This window comes from Schistocerca nitens, chromosome 4 (assembly GCF_023898315.1).
Source record: "Schistocerca nitens isolate TAMUIC-IGC-003100 chromosome 4, iqSchNite1.1, whole genome shotgun sequence".
NCBI classification, from domain to species: domain Eukaryota; kingdom Metazoa; phylum Arthropoda; class Insecta; order Orthoptera; family Acrididae; genus Schistocerca; species Schistocerca nitens.
The window spans coordinates 956,343,635-956,364,012 of NC_064617.1; the positions used below are offsets into that span (position 1 = coordinate 956,343,635).

At 44.6% G+C, this 20,378-nt stretch overlaps 1 protein-coding gene across 1 annotated transcript in view; it reads right to left on the reverse strand.

Annotated features, from left to right (window-relative positions):
* The window catches only part of LOC126253633 (facilitated trehalose transporter Tret1-2 homolog), a 77,474-nt gene that overhangs the window by 7,086 nt on the left and 50,010 nt on the right, over nt 1–20,378 (reverse strand). The window contains exon 5 of the mRNA XM_049955118.1: nt 11,267–11,473. Coding sequence (XP_049811075.1) covers nt 11,267–11,473 — 207 coding nt within the window. The remainder of the gene's footprint in view (nt 1–11,266; nt 11,474–20,378) is intronic.

Genomic DNA, 20,378 nt, shown 5'->3' on the forward strand with positions numbered 1-20,378 from the left:
TACGGTCTTGGCGTGCATCCGTGCGTCGCTGCGGTCCGGTCCCAGGTCGACGGGCACGTGCACCTTCCGCCGACCACTGGCGACAACATCGATGTACTGTGGAGACCTCACGCCCCACGTGTTGAGCAATTCGGCGGTACGTCCACCCGGCCTCCCGCATGCCCACTATACGCCCTCGCTCAAAGTCCGTCAACTGCACATACGGTTCACGTCCACGCTGTTGCGGCATGCTACCAGTGTTAAAGACTGCGATGGAGCTCCGTATGCCACGGCAAACTGGCTGACACTGACGGCGGCGGTGCACAAATGCTGCGCAGCTAGCGCCATTCGACGGCCAACACCGCGGGTCCTGGTGTGTCCGCTGTGCCGTGCGTGTGATCATTGCTTGTACAGCCCTCTCGCAGTTTCCGGAGCAAGTATGGTGGGTCTGACACACCGGTGTCAATGTGTTCTTTTTTCCATTTCCAGGAGTGTATTTTTTTTAGAAAAAGACGTATTTGAAAAAATTACAGGATGTTCTTGCCTTTTTTGTCCACATAATCGCCATCCAGTTCAAGGCATGAGGTAAGCCGTGGCACAAGCTTCTTTATATCCTCATTGAAGAACTCTCACTCCAGCCCATTTCCCTCAGTTCCAAACCTCTCCGTGCACATGCTCGACGGTTGAAAATTTACACTCATGTGTACTTTTAGGGAGGTGAAAAGACGGTAATCTGAAGGCGCGAAGTCAGGGGAATATGGGGAGGTGGGTGGGTCTGGCTCAAGACATCCCACCCAAATGAGTCCAGACCGCATTTCGTGGTCGTACGGGGCGCGTTGGCGCTTCCCGAGCACGGGGTCCCGGGTTAGATTCCCGGCGGGGTCAGGGATTTTCAACTGCCTCGAGATGACTGGATGTGTGCTGTCCTCATCATTTCATCATCATCATCATTCATGAAAGTGGCGAGATTGGGCCGCGCAAACGTTGGCAATTTGTATGGGTGCTGATAACCGCACAGTTGAGCACCCCACAAACCAAACGTCATCGTCACCAAATGAGTCCAGGAGCACCTTGGTGACTAAGACTGTGTGAGAAAACGCGTTGTCGTGCAACGAGTACACTCCTGTTGTCAGCAGTCCCATTTGCTTTCGAATGTTCCTCTCGAGATTTTTTATGGTCTCACAGTCTCACAGTATCACTGTGCATTGATGGTCTCCCCCTGAGGCAGAAATTCGACCAAAATCGCGCCTTTTAGGTCCCAAAACAATGACGCTGACTACCCTGGCACTTACCATTGTATGCGGAAGAATGCCGGAGCTGGACTTCAGTAATGTAGTTTTAATTCGTCATGGTACCACGGTACTAAAGGTTTTAATTTTTAATTTTGACTGGGCCTTACTCTGGCATGTTACAGTAATTTTATGCTTCTGAAGAAGGCTAGATTATTCCAGCCGAAACCTGGGTAAAGACCAGAAAATTTTCGCAACTGAGGCGGATTTTTCAGCATATTAGTCTATCACAGTTGTTGTCGGGGCTGCAATATGCTGCAAATTCTTAGAAGGTAAAGGATCTTTGAGAATGACCCGAGTATCAGCAACAGCCAGGTGGCCTGCGAGCATGTGGTAAGAGAGACGATCGACCATGTGGCACATTTGAAACTCGTCAGTCAATTTGAGTCTGGCAATTGACCAACTGACTGATTTCATGTTATGCTACTTGCACCACTCTGATAGGGAAACGATTCGGACTGTCATCATAAATGACATAAACAATTGCTACAGATCAATCAATAATGTCTTATGCGTCCTTCCACAGTGGTTGTGAGTCAATGGTTAATTAATTTTAATCAACGTTGTTGTTGTTGTGGTCTTCAGTCCTGAGACTGGTTTGATGCAGCTCTCCATGCTACTCTATCCTGTGCAAGCTTCTTCATGTCCCAGTTCCTACTGCAACCTACATCCTTCTGAATCTGCTTAGTGTATTCATCTCTTGGTCTCCCTCTACGATTTTTACCCTCCACGCTGCCCTCCGATACTAAATTGGTGATCCCTTGATGCCTCAGAACATGTCCTCCCAACCGATCCCTTCTTCTGGTCAAGATGTGCCACAAACTTCTCTTCTCCCCAATCCTATTCAATACTTTCTCATTAGTTATGTAATCTACCCATCTAATCTTCAGCATTCTTCTGTAGCACCACATTTCGAAAGCTTCTATTCTCTTCTTGTCCAAACTATTTATCGTCCATGTTTCACTTCCGTACATGGCTACACTCCATACAAATACTTTCAGAAAAGACTTCCTGACACTTAAATCTATGCTCGATGTTAACAAATTTCTCTTCTTCAGAAACGCTTTCCTTGCCATTGCCAGTCTACATTTAATATCCTCTCTACTTCGACCATCATCAGTTATTTTACTCCATAAGTAGCAAAACTCCTTTACTACTTTAAGTGTCTCATTTCCTAATCTAATACCCTCAACATCACCCGACTTAATTCTACATTCCATTATCCTCGTTTTGCTTTTATTGATGTTCATCTTATATCCTCCTTTCAAGACACTGTCCATTCCGTTCAACTGCTCTTCCAAGTCCTTTGCTGTCTCTGACAGAATTACAATGTCATCGGCGAACCTCAAAGTTTTTACTTCTTCTCCATGAATTTTAATACCTACTCCGAATTTTTCTTTTGTTTCCTTTACTGCTTGCTCAATATACAGATTGAATAACATCGGGGAGAGGCTGCAACCCTGTCTCACTCCTTTCCCAACCACTGCTTCCCTTTCATGCCCCTCGACTCTTATAACTGCCATCTGGTTTCTGTACAAATTGTAAATAGCCTTTCGCTCTCTGTATTTTACCTCTGCCACCTTCAGAATTTGAAAGAGAGTATTCCAGTTAACATTGTCAAAAGCTTTCTCTAAGTCTACAAATGCTAGAAACTTAGGTTTGCCTTTTCTTAATCTTTCTTCTAAGATAAGTCGTAAGATTAGTATTGCCTCACGTGTTCCAATATTTCTACGGAATCCAAACTGATCTTCCCCGAGGTCCGCTTCTACCAGTTTTTCCATTCGTCTGTAAAGAATTCGCGTTAGTATTTCGCAGCCGTGGCTTATTAAACTGATAGTTCGGTAATTTTCACATCTGTCAACACCTGCTTTCTTTGGGATTGGAATTATTATATTCTTCTTGAAGTCTGAGGGTATTTCGCCTGTTTCATACATCTTGCTCACCAGATGGTAGAATTTTGTCAGGACTAGCTCTCCCAAGGCCGTCAGTAGTTCCAATGGAATGTTGTCTACTCCCGCGGCCTTTTTTCGACTCAGATCTTTCAGTGCTCTGTCAAACTCTTCACGCAGTGTCGTATCTCCCATTTCATCTACATCCTCTTCCATTTCCATAATATTGTCCTCAAGTACATCGCCCTTGTATAGACCCTCTATATACTCCTTCCACCTTTCTGCTTTCCCTTCTTTGCTTAGAACTGGGTTTCCATCTGAGCTCTTGATGTTCATACAAGTGGTTCTCTTCTCTCCAAAGGTCTCTTCAATTTTCCTGTAGGCAGTATCTACCTTACCCCTCGTGAGATAAGCCTCTACATCCTTACATTTGTCCTCTAGCCATCCCTGCTTAGCCAATTTGCACCTCCTGTCGATCTCATTTCTGAGACGTTTGTATTCCTTTTTGCCTGCTTCATTTACTGCATTTTTGTATTTTCTTCTTTCATAAATTAAATTCAATATTTCTTGTGTTACCCAAGGATTTCTACTAGCCCTCGTCTTTTTACCTACTTGATCCTCTGCTGCCTTCACTACTTCATCCCTCAAAGCTACCCATTCTTCTTCTACTGTATTTCTTTCCCCCGTTCCTGTCAATTGTTCCCTTATGCTCTCCCTGAAACTCTGTACAACCTCTGGTTTTTTGTTTATCCAGGTCCCGTCTCCTTAGCTTCCCACCTTTTTGTAGTTTCTTCAGTTTTAATCTACAGGTCATAACCAATAGATTGTGGTCAGAGTCCACATCTGCCCCTGGAAATGTTCTACAATTTAAAACCTGGTTCCAAAATATGTCTTACCATTATATAATCTATCTGAAACCTTTTAGTATATCCAGGGTTCTTCCATGTATACAACCTTCTTTCATGATTCTTAAACGAAGTGTTAGCTATGATTAAGTTATGCTCTGTGCAAAATTCTACCAGACGGCTTCCTCTTTCATTTCTCTCCCCCAAACCATATTCACCCACTACGTTCCCTTCTCTCCCTTTTCCTACACTCGAATTCCAGTCACCCATAACTATTAAATTTTCGTCACCCTTCACTATCTGAATAATTTCTTTTATCTCATCATACATTTCTTCAATTTCTTCGTCATCTGCAGAGCTAGTTGGCATATAAACTTGTACTACTGAAGTAGGTGTGGGTTTCGTATCTATCTTGGCCACAATAATGCGTTCACTATGCTGTTTGTAGTAGCTTACCCGCATCCCTATTCATTATTAAACCTACTCCTGCATTACCCCTATTTGATTTTGTGTTTATATCCCTGTAGTCACCTGACCAGAAGTCTTGTTCCTCCTGCTACCGAACTTCACTAATTCCCACTATATCTAACTTTAACCTATCCATTTCCCTTTTTACATTTTCTAACCTACCTGCCCGATTAAGTGATCTGACATTCCACGCTCCGATCCGTAGAACGCCAGTTTTCTTTCTCTTGATAACGACATCCTCTTGAGTAGTCCCCGCTCGGAGATCCGAATGGGGGACTATTTTACCTCCGGAATATTTTACCCAAGAGGACGTCATCATCATTTAATCATACAGTAAAGCTGCATGCCCTCGGGAAAAATTACGGCCGTAGTTTTCCCTTGCTTTCAGCCGTTCGCAGTACCAGCACAGCAAGGCCGTTTTGGTTATTGTTACAAGGCCAGATCAGTCAATCATCCAGACTGTTGCCCTTGCAACTACTGAAAAGGCTGCTGCCCCTCTTCAGGAACCACACGTTTGTCTGGCCTGTCAACAGATACCCCTTCGTTGTGGTTGCACCTACGGTTCGGCTATCTGTATTGCTGAGGAACGTAAGCCTCCCCACCAACGGCAAGGTCCATGTTCATGGGGGAATTTTAATCAAACATAACATATATATATATATTGTGTGTGTGTGATGATTAAGTTGAGAATTTGGTTCTGACAGAAGGCGAGCTAAGATAGTCCGTCTGTGCAGTTACACTGACCACTGTGTCCGGATGACTCACAAGGGAAAAAAAGGAAAAAACACTGAGTGAAGGGAAGAAAAAAGTGGTCAGAGCATATGTCCAGAAGCAGGGGGCCCAGGTTTGATTCCAGTTCCGGTACAAATTTTCAACTTTTCCCATTGATTTCAATCAATGCCCGCTTGCAGCCAACGTATGTAATTACTTTTGTGTCTTAAAAAATGGTTCAAATGGCTCTGAGCACTATGGGACTCAACATCTTAGGTCATAAGTCCCCTAGAACTTAGAACTACTTAAACCTAACTAACCTAAGGACATCACACACACCCATGCCCGAGGCAGGATTCGAACCTGCGACCGTAGCAGCCCCGCGGTTTCGGACTGCAGCGCCAGAACCGCACGGCCACCGCGGCCGGCTTTTGTGTCTTAAAATGAGTTTTATTCCTCTGTTAAATTCTTTGTATGTAAGCACTCTAGAATGACTTTTGTGCCATACGCTAGCCGAAAAAATGGTTCAAGTTGTCTGACGATGCTAGACTTGTTATTGCCACGGAAGCTACGGAATGTAGTTACGTTTTGCCAGCTATATACGATTCTGTTCAGTGCACATGAAATCGGTTGGGGATGGCAGCTTACGCTTCGGGCCTGAAGATGACACCATTTGGTTTCGAAACAAATGTACAGTTTTTGACGAGCTATACTGGGTCATCTTACCACTAAATCTGAGGGTGGTACGATGGGGAGTCTTCCTCGTAAGTATGTATCGCAACTCTGTGAAAGATGATGGGGTTGCATGTATGCTTTTCTTGTAAGTATTAACAGCACTAAACCTGTTCTTTGTTCTCTGGCACTGATGGGCTGAGAGACCAGTCTACACCTTACAATGTGTAGATCTGATAACACAAGAACTTCAACCCGACATGGTCTGGAAACGAGCTTGTGCTTGAGATATGGGTCGACACACACTGTGCTAACCGTCTGCTGTGGCCGAGCGGCTCTAGGTGCTTCAATCCCGAACCGCGCTGCTGCTACTGACGCAGGTTCGAACCCTGCCTCGGGCATGGATGTGTGTGATGTCCTTAGGTTAGTCAAGTTTACGTAGTTCTAAGTCTAGGGGACTAATGACCTCAGATGTTAAGTCCCATAGTGCTTAGAGCCATTTGAATCATTTTGAACACACTGCGCTGCTGCTGTGGCAGACTTTCCAAGGTGTAAATGCCACGACGTTGTAGGCAGATATCTCGTGGGTTCTCCTGACAATGTAGCCAGTACACAATTTCAATATCTTGTTACCCCCTTCTGCTCACCCATCATCTAGGAATGGTTTAATCGAGCTACTACCGGACTCCTACGAGATATGTGTACAGTGTCATCGCTCATGAGGACAAAATTATGTCAGTCATGTTGCTCCTGGGAAAATAACTTGGTTTGTGCCTTATCAAGCTAAGGAACCCCAGTATAGTTTGCTGGCACCAGTACCTCAAAACAGATTTACTTCGAGAAAGCCCCTTTAACGTTCAATAATGAAGCCACAATCCTTCCAAATCTTCACGTTGATTCAGTTGGCTGCACCCGGAAAAAGAAGAGCAACTCGCTGTGAAAGGCCCCTGATACTTAAAAAGATAGAAGAAAGAAATGCCCTGACTGAGCCTTGGAAGTTGTCTGTTTAATTGCGCTTTCGTTTTGCTAGCAATATTTTTGCTTTCTAAAATTGCGAGTTTATCCTTGCAATGTTTTGCGGGTTCATACTATGGTGAGTTTCGATAGTCTAGACAAGTTCTTTGTGCTCCACTGAAGCATGTTCCCATCTTTGGAGTGCTGCTGGGCCTTCAGCCAATAGGAAACGTTAGCGGTGCCTAACCACGAGGCCATATAGTTCGCATAGAACTCGCGATTCTGTCTCATTCTACTCTCGCCTGGTTGGTTTTCGGTTTACTGTAGTTGGAGCCCTGCGATGATGTAGATTCTGGGTGAGGTTTTTACAACTGCTTGCCATTGTGAAAAATAAACGATGTGTATGTTACTCCAGAGTCGTGTGTTCTAAACTTTCGCACAGTTATTTTGTAATCATTCTGCGTACAGAACTTGGAGCGAATTATAACCTGAAATAGTATCTTCGCGAGCAGCGACACAAAGACTCATAAATTTCTCGCTTTTCGTAAAGTGGAAGCCGATTTATAGCATCGAGTAATATCATTTCGGTTCGTTGCCTTATAGATTCAAACTTATCGTCCTCTCTCGCATTGTAAATAGTTTGCTGTCTCGTTCGAAGTAGTGTCTTGAGAATATGTAATTTCGTGAGGTTTTCTAGAGTCTCTCTTCGCATTAAATACATGAGAACCCTTGTGGTTTTTGTTATTTGTCTGCAGTGTTTCTAGAACAACAGACATTTATTTCTCTGCATTATTTCGCTCAACCGAAGTCATTTCTTTATTATCATACGTAAAGTAGTTCAAAATGGTTCAAATGGCTCTGAGCACTATGGGACTTAACATCTATGGTCATCAGTCCCCTAGAACTTAGAACTACTTAAACCTAACTAACCTAAGGACAGCGCACAACACCCAGCCATCACGAGGCAGAGAAAATCCCTGACCCCGCCGGGAATCGAACCCGGGAACCCGGGCGTGGGAAGCGAGAACGCTACCGCACGACCACGAGATGCGGGCGTAAAGTAGTTCCAGGCTGCCATCTTCTGAAGACTTGTTGTTACAAGCTTTGTCTTATCAGTGAACTGTCATGGCATGATTAGGTAAATGATCCAAACCAACGCTGCTGTAGCAGCCATTAATAATAAATATCGCGTTACTAAATGAATCAAATTTCAGGAGGAGGAAGGTAGGTCACTGAACGCTGTGCTAGAATAGTGATTACCACGGAAGACTGGGCATTGTGTATTTGTGTAATACTGAGACAGTTCGTGGAACTTAGTATGCAGTTACCTATTTTCAACAGCATGTTGTAGATTTCTTCTCAAATTAAGTCATGATCTCATGAGTTTAATCAAGCACTTGACTAACTATTCTCTCGAGTCTACATCCGGTGATTACAGATACGGGGAAACAAAAAATGGTTCAAATGGCTCTGAGCACTATGGAACTCAACTTCGGAGGTTATCAGTCCCCTAGAACTTAGAACTACTTAAACCTAACTAATCTAAGGACATCACACATATCCATGCCCGAGGCAGGATTCGAGCCTGCGACCGTAGCGGTCGCGCGGCTCCAAACTGTACCGCCTAGAACCGCTCAGTCACTCCGGCCGACACGGGGAAACAGCCTCATTGCAGTGCTTTTGGCTGTAAGCTGTAAGCATAAATATTGTATAGCTTGTCGACAGGTTGTTGATGACTGCTGGCCCTTTATTGAATGTTAGAATAAATAGCTATGCATCATAATTACCACTGCATTTATATTAATTAAATGTGTGTGTGTGTGTGACTACTTTGTTAATCATTCGTGGTTAGATGGTGTTTTCATTTCTGTACAGGGGTATAAATACTCTTGTAAAACAGCACAGCTTAATAGACCAGGGCTTCACCTCACTTCTCATGATAATATATCATTCTTATAACACGGCACACCGTTTACAATCTACACTACTGGCCATTAAAACTGCTACACCACGAAGATGACGTGCTACAGACGCGAAATTTAACCGACAGGAAGATGCTGTGATATGCAAATGATTAGCTTTTCAGAGCACTCGCACAAGGTTGGCGCCGGTGGTGACACCTACAACGTGCTGACATGAGGAAAGTTTCCAACCGATTTCACATACACAAACAGCAGTTGACCGGCGTTGCCAGGTGAAACGTTGTTGTGATGCCTCGTGTAAGGAGGAGAAATGCGTACCATCACGTTTCCGACTTTGATAAAGGTCGGATTGTAGCCTATCGCGATTGCGGTTTATCTTATCGCGACACTGCTGCTCGCGTTGGTCGAGATCCAATGACTGTTGGCAGAATATGGAATTGGTCGGTTCAGGAGGGTCATTCGGAACGCCGTGCTGGATCCCAACGGCTTCGTATCACTAGCAGTCGAGATGACAGGCATCTTATCCGCATGGCTGTAACGGATCGTACAGCCACGTCTCGATCCCCGAGTCAACAGATGGGGACGTTTGCAAGACAACAACCATCTGCACGAACAGTTCGACGACATTTGCAGCAGCATGGACTGTCAGCTCGGAGACCATGGCTGCGGTTACCGTTGACGCTGCATTACAGACAGGAGCACCTGCGATGGTGTACTCAACTACGAACCTGGGTGCACGAATGGCAAAACATCATTTTTTCGGAAGAACCCAGGTTCTGTGTACAGCATCACGATGGTCGCATCCGTGTTTGGCGACATCGCGGTGAACACACATTGGAAGCGTGTATTCGTCATCGCCATACCGGCGTACGACCCCGTGTGATGGTAAGGGGCAGTGTGCGATTTGTGGTTTTACCAGTGGGGGGAGGGGGGATGTCTTATGGGGTTAGTATAAATGTACATGTTACTAGCTTGGACCGTCGCGTTACCCATGGTTAAACAGTTATTTATAAATAGATGTTAATGCCGAAACTCACTATTCATGCGTATGCACTATCAGAAAAGCCATCCCTTGTTGTATCTTTAAAAGTACATTATAGGTAAAGCTTATTTACAGAATCATCTGCATACAGGTATACGAGGGGAATTCAAAAAGTAAAGGCACATTTGTGAAAAGCTGTACTTATTCTGATGACAGAAAACTGAAACATGCGTTATTTTTCTACGTAACCTCCCTGGACTTCAATGCAGTTTTCCCGACGTTTTACGAGTTTTCAGCAAATACGTTTCTCGGTTGCATCTGTAACCAATTTTGCACCGCAGCAATAACGTCTTCATCACTTTCAAATCTTCTTCCCTGTAGTGCTTCCGTTAAGGGTCAAAACATGTGAAAATCGCTTGGAGCCAGGTCTGGACTGTTTGGTGGATGTTCCAGCACCTCGAATCTCAACTCCTTTATTGCGTCGGCTGTTCGTTTGGCAGAATGTGGGTGAGCGTTATCTTGCTGCAGGATGACACCTATTCACAGTTTTCCACGACGTTTGGTCTGATTGCAGGTATTAGTTTCGTATGCAACACATCACATCCACCATACAATACAGACATGGCTCTAAAGCCTCGTTTACGCTGGGGCGACGTCTTGCAACATTGTGGCATGCTATGGAAATGTGGCGTACGTCGTCTTGTCATTTAGTTCTAAATGTTTTGAAATGCTTAACTACTACATAACACTTTTTCAAAATTAATAAGCAAACTTATTAATAGTATTAATAGTAAAGTTTCAGTGTCCGGCTCCACAAATTTGAATTATATGTAAAGTCTTACTCCAGTGAGTGGGAAATAAACATCCCAGGTTGGGATGCATAAACTAAAACCAGAGGAGGGGATGGTCTGATGCAGAGGGGGGGGGGGAATCCCCCCCTGCAAATCGCACACTGGTATGGTGTGCCATTGGTTACACGTCTCGGTCACCTCTTGTTCGCATTGACGGCACTTTAATAGTGGACGTTACATTTCAGATGTGTTACGACCCGTGGCTCTACCCTTCATTCGATCCCTGCGAAACCCTACATTTCAGCAGGATAATGCACACCCGCACGTTGCAGGTCCTGTACGGGCCTTTCTGGATACAGAAAATGTTCGACTGCTGCCCTGGCCAGCACATTCTCCAGATCTCTCACCAATTGAAAACGTCTGGTCAATGGTGGCCGAGCAACTGGCTCGTCACAATACGCCAGTCACTACTCTTGACGAACTGTGGTATCATGTTGAAGCTGCATGGGCAGCTGTCCCTGTACACGCCTTCCAAGCTCTGTTTGACTCAATGCCCAGGCGTATGAAGGCCGTTATTACGGCCGGAGGTGGTTGTTTTGGGTATTGATTTCTCAGGGTCTATGCCCCCAAATTGCGTGAAAATGTAATCACATGTCAGTTCTAGTATATTTGTCCACTGAATACCCGTTTACCATCTGCATTTCTTCTTGGTGTAGCAGTTTTAATGGCCAGTAGTGTATGTACCGTAGCCAGCTTGAGCTTACCTGCACAACACCGATGACGATGGTGGCGGTGGAGGGCGACATGAAGGAGGCGCCCGCGTTGTTGAAGATCTTCTGGGAGTAGAAGATGACGGCGTTGACGCCGCTCCACTGCTGGAACACCATGAGGCCCAGCGCACACGCCATAGCGCGCCGGGCGGCTCTCGATCCCCACAGGTCGCACACACGACTGCTACGCAGCTTCGCTGCCTGAGGAAAGTAACGTCCAGAGAAAAGGTAGGTAAATGTCTGGGTGAGACAAATACACTCCTGGAAATGGAAAAAAGAACACATTGACACCGATGTGTCAGACCCACCATACTTGCTCCGGACACTGCGAGAGGGCTGCACAAGCAATGGTCACACGCACGGCACAGCGGACACACCAGGAACCGCGGTGTTGGCCGTCGAATGGCGCTAGCTGCGCAGCATTTGTGCACCGCCGCCGTCAGTGTCAGCCAGTTTGCCGTGGCATACGGAGCTCCATCGCAGTCTTTAACACTGGTAGCATGCCGCGACAGCGTGGACGTGAACCGTATGTGCAGTTGACGGACTTAGAGCGAGGGCGTATAGTGGGCATGCGGGAGGCCGGGTGGACGTACCGCCGAATTGCTCAACACGTGGGGCGTGAGGTCTCCACAGTACATCGATGTTGTCGCCAGTGGTCGGCGGAAGGTGCACGTGCCCGTCGACCTGGGACCGGACCGCAGCGACGCACGGATGCACGCCAAGACCGTAGGATCCTACGCAGTGCCGTAGGGGACCGCACCGCCACTTCGCAGCAAATTAGGGACACTGTCGCTCCTGGGGTATCGGCGAGGACCATTCGCAACCGTCTCCATGAAGCTGGGCTACGGTCCCGCACACCGTTAGGCCGTCTTCCGCTCACGCCCCAACATCGTGCAGCCCGCCTCCAGTGGTGTCGCGACAGGCGTGAATGGAGGGACGAATGGAGACGTGTCGTCTTCAGCGATGAGAGTCGCTTCTGCCTTGGTGCCAATGATGGTCGTATGCGTGTTTGGCGCCGTGCAGGTGAGCGCCACAATCAGGACTGCATACGACCGAGGCACACAGGGCCAACACCCGGCATCATGGTGTGGGGAGCGATCTCCTACACTGGCCGTACACCACTGGTGATCGTCGAGGGGACACTGAATAGTGCACGGTACATCCAAACCGTCATCGAACCCATCGTTCTACCATTCCTAGACCGGCAAGGGAACTTGCTGTTCCAACAGGACAATACACGTCCGCATGTATCCCGTGCCACCCAACGTGCTCTAGAAGGTGTAAGTCAACTACCCTGGCCAGCAAGATCTCCGGATCTGTCCCCCATTGAGCATGTTTGGGACTGGATTAAGCGTCGTCTCACGCGGTCTGCACGTCCAGCACGAACGCTGGTCCAACTGAGGCGCCAGGTGGAAATGGCATGGCAAGCCGTTCCACAGGACTACATCCAGCATCTCTACGATCGTCTCCATGGGAGAATAGCAGCCTGCATTGCTGCGAAAGGTGGATATACACTGTACTAGTGCCGACATTGTGCATGCTCTGTTGCCTGTGTCTATGTGCCTGTGGTTCTGTCAGTGTGATCATGTGATGTATCTGACCCCAGGAATGTGTCAATAAAGTTTCCCCTTCCTGGGACAATGAATTCACGGTGTTCTTATTTCAATTTCCAGGAGTGTATTACTACGCTAGGTTAGGCAACTATTGCAAACGAACAAAGAAAATGTGGAAAATTTTAAGACAGAATGGCGCCACCACTGTCCAATACAGCTTCTGCCACATTTGGAAAAAGAAGAGTGCTTCATCCTTCTCTATCATCCTACGTTTCGATGTCATTATGACCACACAGTGTCTGAACAGATAGCCTCGATCCGTTTACAGATTCGACAAAACCAAAACTTTTTAGGATTTTCTGTCAAGTCGGCAGATAGACTTTTGCTTTCGAATTGTACGAACAGTTCGCACACGGCTCTCCTTACGCCAGTTTCGGCTTCGTTCAGCTTTTGTTTGTCTGTGGGGCTTTGGCTACAGTAAAACTGACACTGAACTGTCGAACTACGGCGGGTGTTGCCCACCCCTCACAGCTTTGCTCGGCACAGATAAGATTAGATTAGTACTTGTTCCATAGATCATGAATACGACACTTCGTAATGATGTGGAACGTGTCAGGTTAATAAAAGGTGTCTATACAAGATATTACATTACACAAAATATTGCACGACACTTAATATTTTTAATTTTTCTTTTTTGTGGGGGTTGAGTAATTTACTCACTTACTACATCCAAAAATTCATCTAATGAGTAAAGGAGTTGCCATTAAGAAATTCTTTTAATTTCCTTTTAAATGCTATATGGCTATTTGTCAGACTTTTGATGCTATTAGGTAAGTGACCAAAGACTTTTGTGGCAGCATAATTTACCCCCTTCTGAGCCAAAGTTAGATTTAACCTTGAGTAGTGAAGATCATCCTTTCTCCTAGTGTTGTAGCCATGTACACTGCTATTACTTTTGAATTCGTTCGGATTGTTAATAACAAATTTCATAAGTGAATATATATATATTGTGAGGCTACAGTGAAGATCTCTAGCTCTTTAAATAAGTGTCTGCAGGTTGATCTTGGATGAGCTCCAGCAATTATTCTGATTACACGCTTTTGTGCAATGAACACTCTTTTACTCAATGATGAGTTACCCCAGAATATGATGCCATACGAAAGCAGAGAATGAAAATAGGCGTGGTAAGCTGATTTATTTAGATGTATATCGCCAAAATTTTGCAATGACCCTAATAGCATAAGTAGCTCAACTCAAACGTTTCAGCAGATCCTCAGTGTGTTTTTTCCAGTTCAACCCCTCATCAATGCATACACCTAGAAATTTTGAATATTCTACCTTAGCTACCGATTTCTGATCGAAGTCTATATTTATTAATGATGTCATTCCATTTACTGTGCGGAACTGTATATACTGTGTTTTGTCAAAGTTTAATGAGAGTCCATTTGCAAAGAACCACTAAATGATTTTCTGAGAAACATCGTTTACAGTTTCACCAGTTAATTCTTGTCTGTTGGGTGTGATAGTTATACTTGTATCATCGGCAAAAAGTACCAGCTTTGCATCTTCGTGAATATAGAATGGCAGGTCATTAATATATATTAAGAACAGCTGAGGACCCAAGACCGAACCTTGCGCCACCCCATTCTTGATTGTTCCCCAGTTTGAGAAATCATCAGTTTTTTGCATATTATGTGAACTGTTTATTTCAACTTTCTGCACTCTTCCACTTAGGTATGATTTAAACCATTTGAGCGCTGTACCATCCATTCCACAGTACTTGAGCATATCTGTCTAGGACGTGTTGCACAATACTCCTGAACATTGTCCATTGAACTGAACATTTTCGGTCCTGAAATGAATTTTGCATGTTGTCCGCTCGCTCATGCAACCTGAAATCAGTTTCATTTCACTCTTTCTAACAAGGGAACCTCCCCATCGCACCCCCCTCAGATTTAGTTATAAATTGGCACAGTGGATAGGCCTTGAAAAACCGAACACAGATCAATCGAGAAAACAGGAAGAAGTTGTGTGGAACTATAAAAAAATAAGCAAAATATACAAACTGAGTAGTCCACGCGAAGATAGGCAACATCATGGACATTCTGAGATAAGGAACGCCGTGGTCCCATGGTTAGCGTGGGCAGCTGGGAAACGAGAGGTCCTTGGTTCAAGTCTCCCCTCAAGTGAAAAAATTTTTCTTTATTTTAGCAAAGTTATGATCTATCCATTCGTTCATTGACGTCTCTGTTCACTGTAATAAGTTTAGTGTCTGTGTTTTGCGGCCGCACCGCAAAACCGTGCGATTAGTAGACGAAAGGACGTGCCTCTCCAATGGGAACTGAAAACTTTTGATCGCAAGGTCATAGGTCAACCGATTCCTCCACAGAAAACACGTCTGATATATTCTATACGACACTGGTGACGGCATGTGCGTCACATGATAGGAATATGTTGTCGACCCACCTAACTTGTACACTTGGCGAATGGGTAAAAAGATTCTTCTACGTTGCCCGATTTAGTTTTTCTTGTGGATGTGATAATTACTCCCAAAAAAGTGATGAAAACATAAGAGTTTGTCACATAAACTGCAACAAATGAATCCAAAAGTCTCACACTCGCACCCTTTTCTCTGTGCTCTGTCAAAACATATGTTTTTTACCTTTTCAAATTTTTCCGTGTGTAGACCGTCAAATCCTGCATATGTCCAAGCAAATCTGAACATGTCCTGGAATTTTGGAGAGCGAAGTTGATAACGTGTGAGTGCCTGAACTTTGATAATTGTCTGAAAATAAAAAATTAAACTTTTTGCTCGAAGGGAGACTTGAACCAAGGACCTCTAGTTCCGCAGCTGCTCACGCTAACCACAGGACCACGGCGCTCCTTATATCAGAATGTTCATGATGTTGCCTATCTTCGCGTGGACTACTCAGTTTGTATATTTTGCTTATTTTTTTATAGTTCCACACAACTTCTTCCTGTTTTCTCGATTGATCTGTGTTCGGTTTTTCAAGGCCTATCCACTGTGCCAATTTATAACTAAATCTGAGGGGGGTGCGATGGGGAGGTTCCCTTGTAAGAAGAAACATTTTTCCGTATATTCCTGTTTTCAATTTTAACACTGCTGCTGTGGCTAACTGATATTTCAGTGTTTTAGTCGGTTATTAGTAAAAAATGAACAATACCCATTATAACCAAGACCCAACAAATACTGAAAAATACCGGTTATTCAGAACTATAATACCGGTATCGGTTTCGACCAGCCGGTTTTTTCACATCTATAACCCCCCCCCTACTCTCTGCTTCTTGGGCTCTGGCCAGGGGACCTATTTTGCATCTTTTGGCAGCTCTGTCGATCCAACCGGTAGGCGAGCGGTCCGAACGGCCTTGTTTACGAAGAAGGGCCACCACGTTATTCTATAAGCATTTCGGAAGAGATGCTGCACGGTTCTAGCGAACCAAGGTGATGTTGTCAGTTATCTTCGCGCCAACCAATCAAAAGCAAGCGGCCGTAGATCTGTGCATGCGCACTACAGCGTCCACAGAGTCACAAACCCATATCGGCTAGCAGCGGACACAGGAACACTATTGTTCGCAGTACCACAAAGTTTGTTTAGAGTACGTAGTACTGCTTAAATTTCTCTGACCACGGGTTTACATGCATACATACTAACGATAGGGTATTTGACTGTGTTCTGGAAATCGTCATAAATTCAGTATTATGCCATTTTATTCTCATTCACATTGACATCTTGTTTTGGATTTTACGTTTCGGAATATGAGTTAGGAATGGTGTGTTGTACTACACTGCACAAACACACTTATAAAAGTGTGTCGAAGAGAGTGTCGAAGAATAAGTTGCACACAATGTGATTGTAACTAGCTCTACTTATCCGCATGATATATCAACCATTTGGGTCTTAAAAACAAAATTTAAAAAACGCTTTCCGAGAACGTGGGGTGAGTGCAGCTATTGAACTTCGTCGTACTTTATTGCACGCATCTGGTGAATCAAAATGTTTCTTATATGATTGTATAGTCCAAAAATATTATGGCGGGGATCTTTCATCTCTGTATACTGTTGTTACGAATTCAATCGCAGATAAGTACTTGTGTCAAGCAAGACTATAAAGATGACTGCTGCTAGTTTCATTTGCAGTAATTAAAGTGGTGCTGTTAGATTCTTGTCTAACCATACACTCGAAAATCGCTACGTATTCGGAAAAAAAATTGTGAATTATTTGTAACGAGAAAAAATATAAATGTCACTGTCGGTTGTTTCAACCACGGAATTTCATCTTTCATCTTTTAAGCATGCGAAAGTCATGAAATCGAAGATACTCGTTACTGAGAAAGCGCGCTCTTACATGTAAATAACGAATATCGCAGAAAATTGCTTAAATTTCACAAATAACAAAGTCTCAGAGCATGTTAAAAATATAAAGAGGATAATAAATCTTTATACCCAGCGAGATGCGAACCTACAACCGGTTTCTTGCCTTAACCACTTAGCCACAACGACTCACACAGAGCGAGCGCTATATTCCAGCTGATTTTAATGGAGAGGGACCTAGGTTGACTTCGATGCCGAACGATGTGGGCGTATGCCGTAAAAGCATGAAATTTTGGAAGGTTTCCATTACCAGACATCACAAAATTGCTTTCCGTTGTTACTTAAAAGTTGTAAACGCCTTTCGAATATTAATAACGAAACCAATCGCAGGAAAAAGTACGCAAAGTCACTAGTAATTTCAGCTAACACTCATGTCATATACGTAAGCAGAGCTGACCTCTTGAAATTTAATGATTTTTAAGTTCTTATTTACACAAAAAAATCAGATATCTTGTGAGAATATTGACCGAACTTATTTTTTGATGTCGCAGTCATTCACTGTAACAACAATACAAACTGTATTCCTAACAAAGGAAAACAGTCTATTATGAACTCACTTTCCACTCGGATGCGTACTGGTGATTCTTCAGTAAAACATAATACACACATAAAAAAATTTTTGCATCACCAAGGTTCCGAGAGTTCCGGAACCTGTACAGAAAACTGGAAAAGAAATCAACATAAACATCATTTCCGCCCTTTTTTTTATTGCTCAAGAAAACCACACATTGAATGTTTTATCACCATACAACGAGACCCTCAGAGGTGGTGGTCCAGACTGCTGTACACACCGGTACCTCTAATACCCAGCAGCACGACCTCTTGCATTGATGCATGCCTGTATTCGTCGTAGCATACTATCCACAAATTCATCAAGGCACTGTTGGTCCAGAGAGTCCTACTCCTTAACGGCGATTCTGCGTAGATCCCTCAAAGCGGTTGGTGGGTCACGTCGTCCATCAAGAGCCCTTTTCAATCTATACCAGGCATGTGCGATAGGGTTAATGTCTGGACAACATGCTGGCCACTCTAGTCGAGGGATGTCGTTATCCTGAAGGAATTCATCCACAAGATGTGTACGATGGGGGCGCCCATTTTCGTCCATGAAGACGAATGCCTCGCCAATATGCTGCCGATATGGATGCACTATCGGTCGGAGAATGGCATTCACGTACCGCACAGCCGTTCGGCGCCTTCCATGACCACCAGCGGATTACGTCAGCCCCACATAATGGCACCCCAAAACACCACCTTGCTGCGCTCGCTGGACAGTGTGTCTAAGGCGTTCAGCCTGACCGGGTTGCCTCCAAACACGTCTGCGACGAATGTCTGGTTGAAGGCATAGGCGACACTCATCGGTGAAGAGAACGCGATGGCAGTCCTGAGCGGTCCATTCGGCATGTTGTTGGGGCAATTTGTACCGCGCTGCATGGTGTCGCAATTGCAAAGATGGACCTCGTCATGGACTTCGGGAGTTAAGTTCCGCATGATGCAGCATATTGCGCACAGTTTGAGTCGTAACACGATGTCCTGTGGCTGCACGAAAAGCATTATTCAAAATGGCGGCGTTGCTGTCAGAGATCCTCCGAGGCATAATCCTTAGGTAGCGGTCATGCACTGCAGTAGTAGCCCTTGGGCGGCCTGAGCGAGGCACGTCATCGACAGTTCCTGTCTCTCTGTATCTCCTCCATGGCCGAAAAACATCGCTTTGTTTCACTCCAAGATGCCTTGACACTTTTCTTATTGAGAGCCCTTCCTGGCACAAAGTAACAATGCGGACGCGATCGTCTAGGCATGGTTGAACTACAGACAACACGAGCCGTCTACCTCCTTCCTGGTGGAATGACAGGAAGTGATCGGCTGTCGGACCATCTCCATCTAATAGGTCTAATAGGCGCTGCTCATGCATGGTTGTTTACATCTTTGGGCGAGTTTAGTGACATCTCTGAACACTCAAAGGGACTGTGTTTGTGATAAAATATCCACAGTCGACGTCTGTCTTCAGGAGTTCTGGGAACTGGGGTGATGCAAAAGTTTTTTTGATGTGTGTAATGCCGAGCGGTCTAGGACGCTGCAGTCACGGACTGTGCGGCTGGTCCTGGCGGAGGTTCGAGTCCTCTCTTGCGCATGGCTGTTTGTGTTTGTCCTTAGGATAATTTAGGTTAAGTAGTGTGTAAGCTTAGGGACTGATGACCGTAGCAGTTAAGTCCCATAAGATTTCACACACATTTGAACATTTTTTTATGTGTGTAAATAAGTCTGGCACGAAACCCACTCAATATTTCTGAAATAACAAATTCCAGCTACAAACAAATCACACCGAACATGTGGCCATACCAAAACCTAATCAGTTCACGGTGCAGCTGTTGGAAAAATCGGCGGGCGAGGCTTACAGAATACCAGCCTTGGCTAACGAAACGAGAATGACGTCACTACCGAGGTTAACCTACTGAACCATGTCAGTATAAACAGCACAGAATTAGAGCGCTAGGTAACCGGTTCGGTTTGTGGTGGAGTGCCTGCCGTGCCAACAGCGACTCAAAGGAAGGCCTCGGCGCTTGTTGCCGACGTCACGTCAGCTAGGCACAGCGAACGCCAGGTCTGTTGCAGGCAGAAACGCCTGGGCGTGCTTATCTCTATAAATCTCTTATTTTTGGACAAAATGTTTGGCATTGTTTTGGATTCTCCAGTTTTATTTAGATGAAAGATTTTCTTACTATCATAAAGCTACAAATGAAGACCATATCTCTGCATTACTGAATCCTGTCGAAACAAACGTATGAAAAGACGCTTTGCCCCATTGCAAGCTTCGGAAATGTTACATTCAAGTAACTATATTTACTTGATCTATTTTGTTATCGAAACTTACCCCAACCCCCTTACAATGAAATCGTTTCTTTTGTTTATTTTCGTTTGACATTGTCACTGGAAATGTGAACTAATTTACATGCGTAAATGTCCAACTGTTACCAGTCATTAGATTACGGTCGTTTTCAACGAAAGGAACTCTAAACAGGAAACAAAATAGCTTCATACACCGAAAATACTGCTGTGCTTAAACTTTTTTAAACATGCACATTAGAAAAGACAAATATTCACCTCTTGCAACTGAAAGGAGAACCTTTATAAGATAAAAAAATTTTATTTCATAAAACAAGTA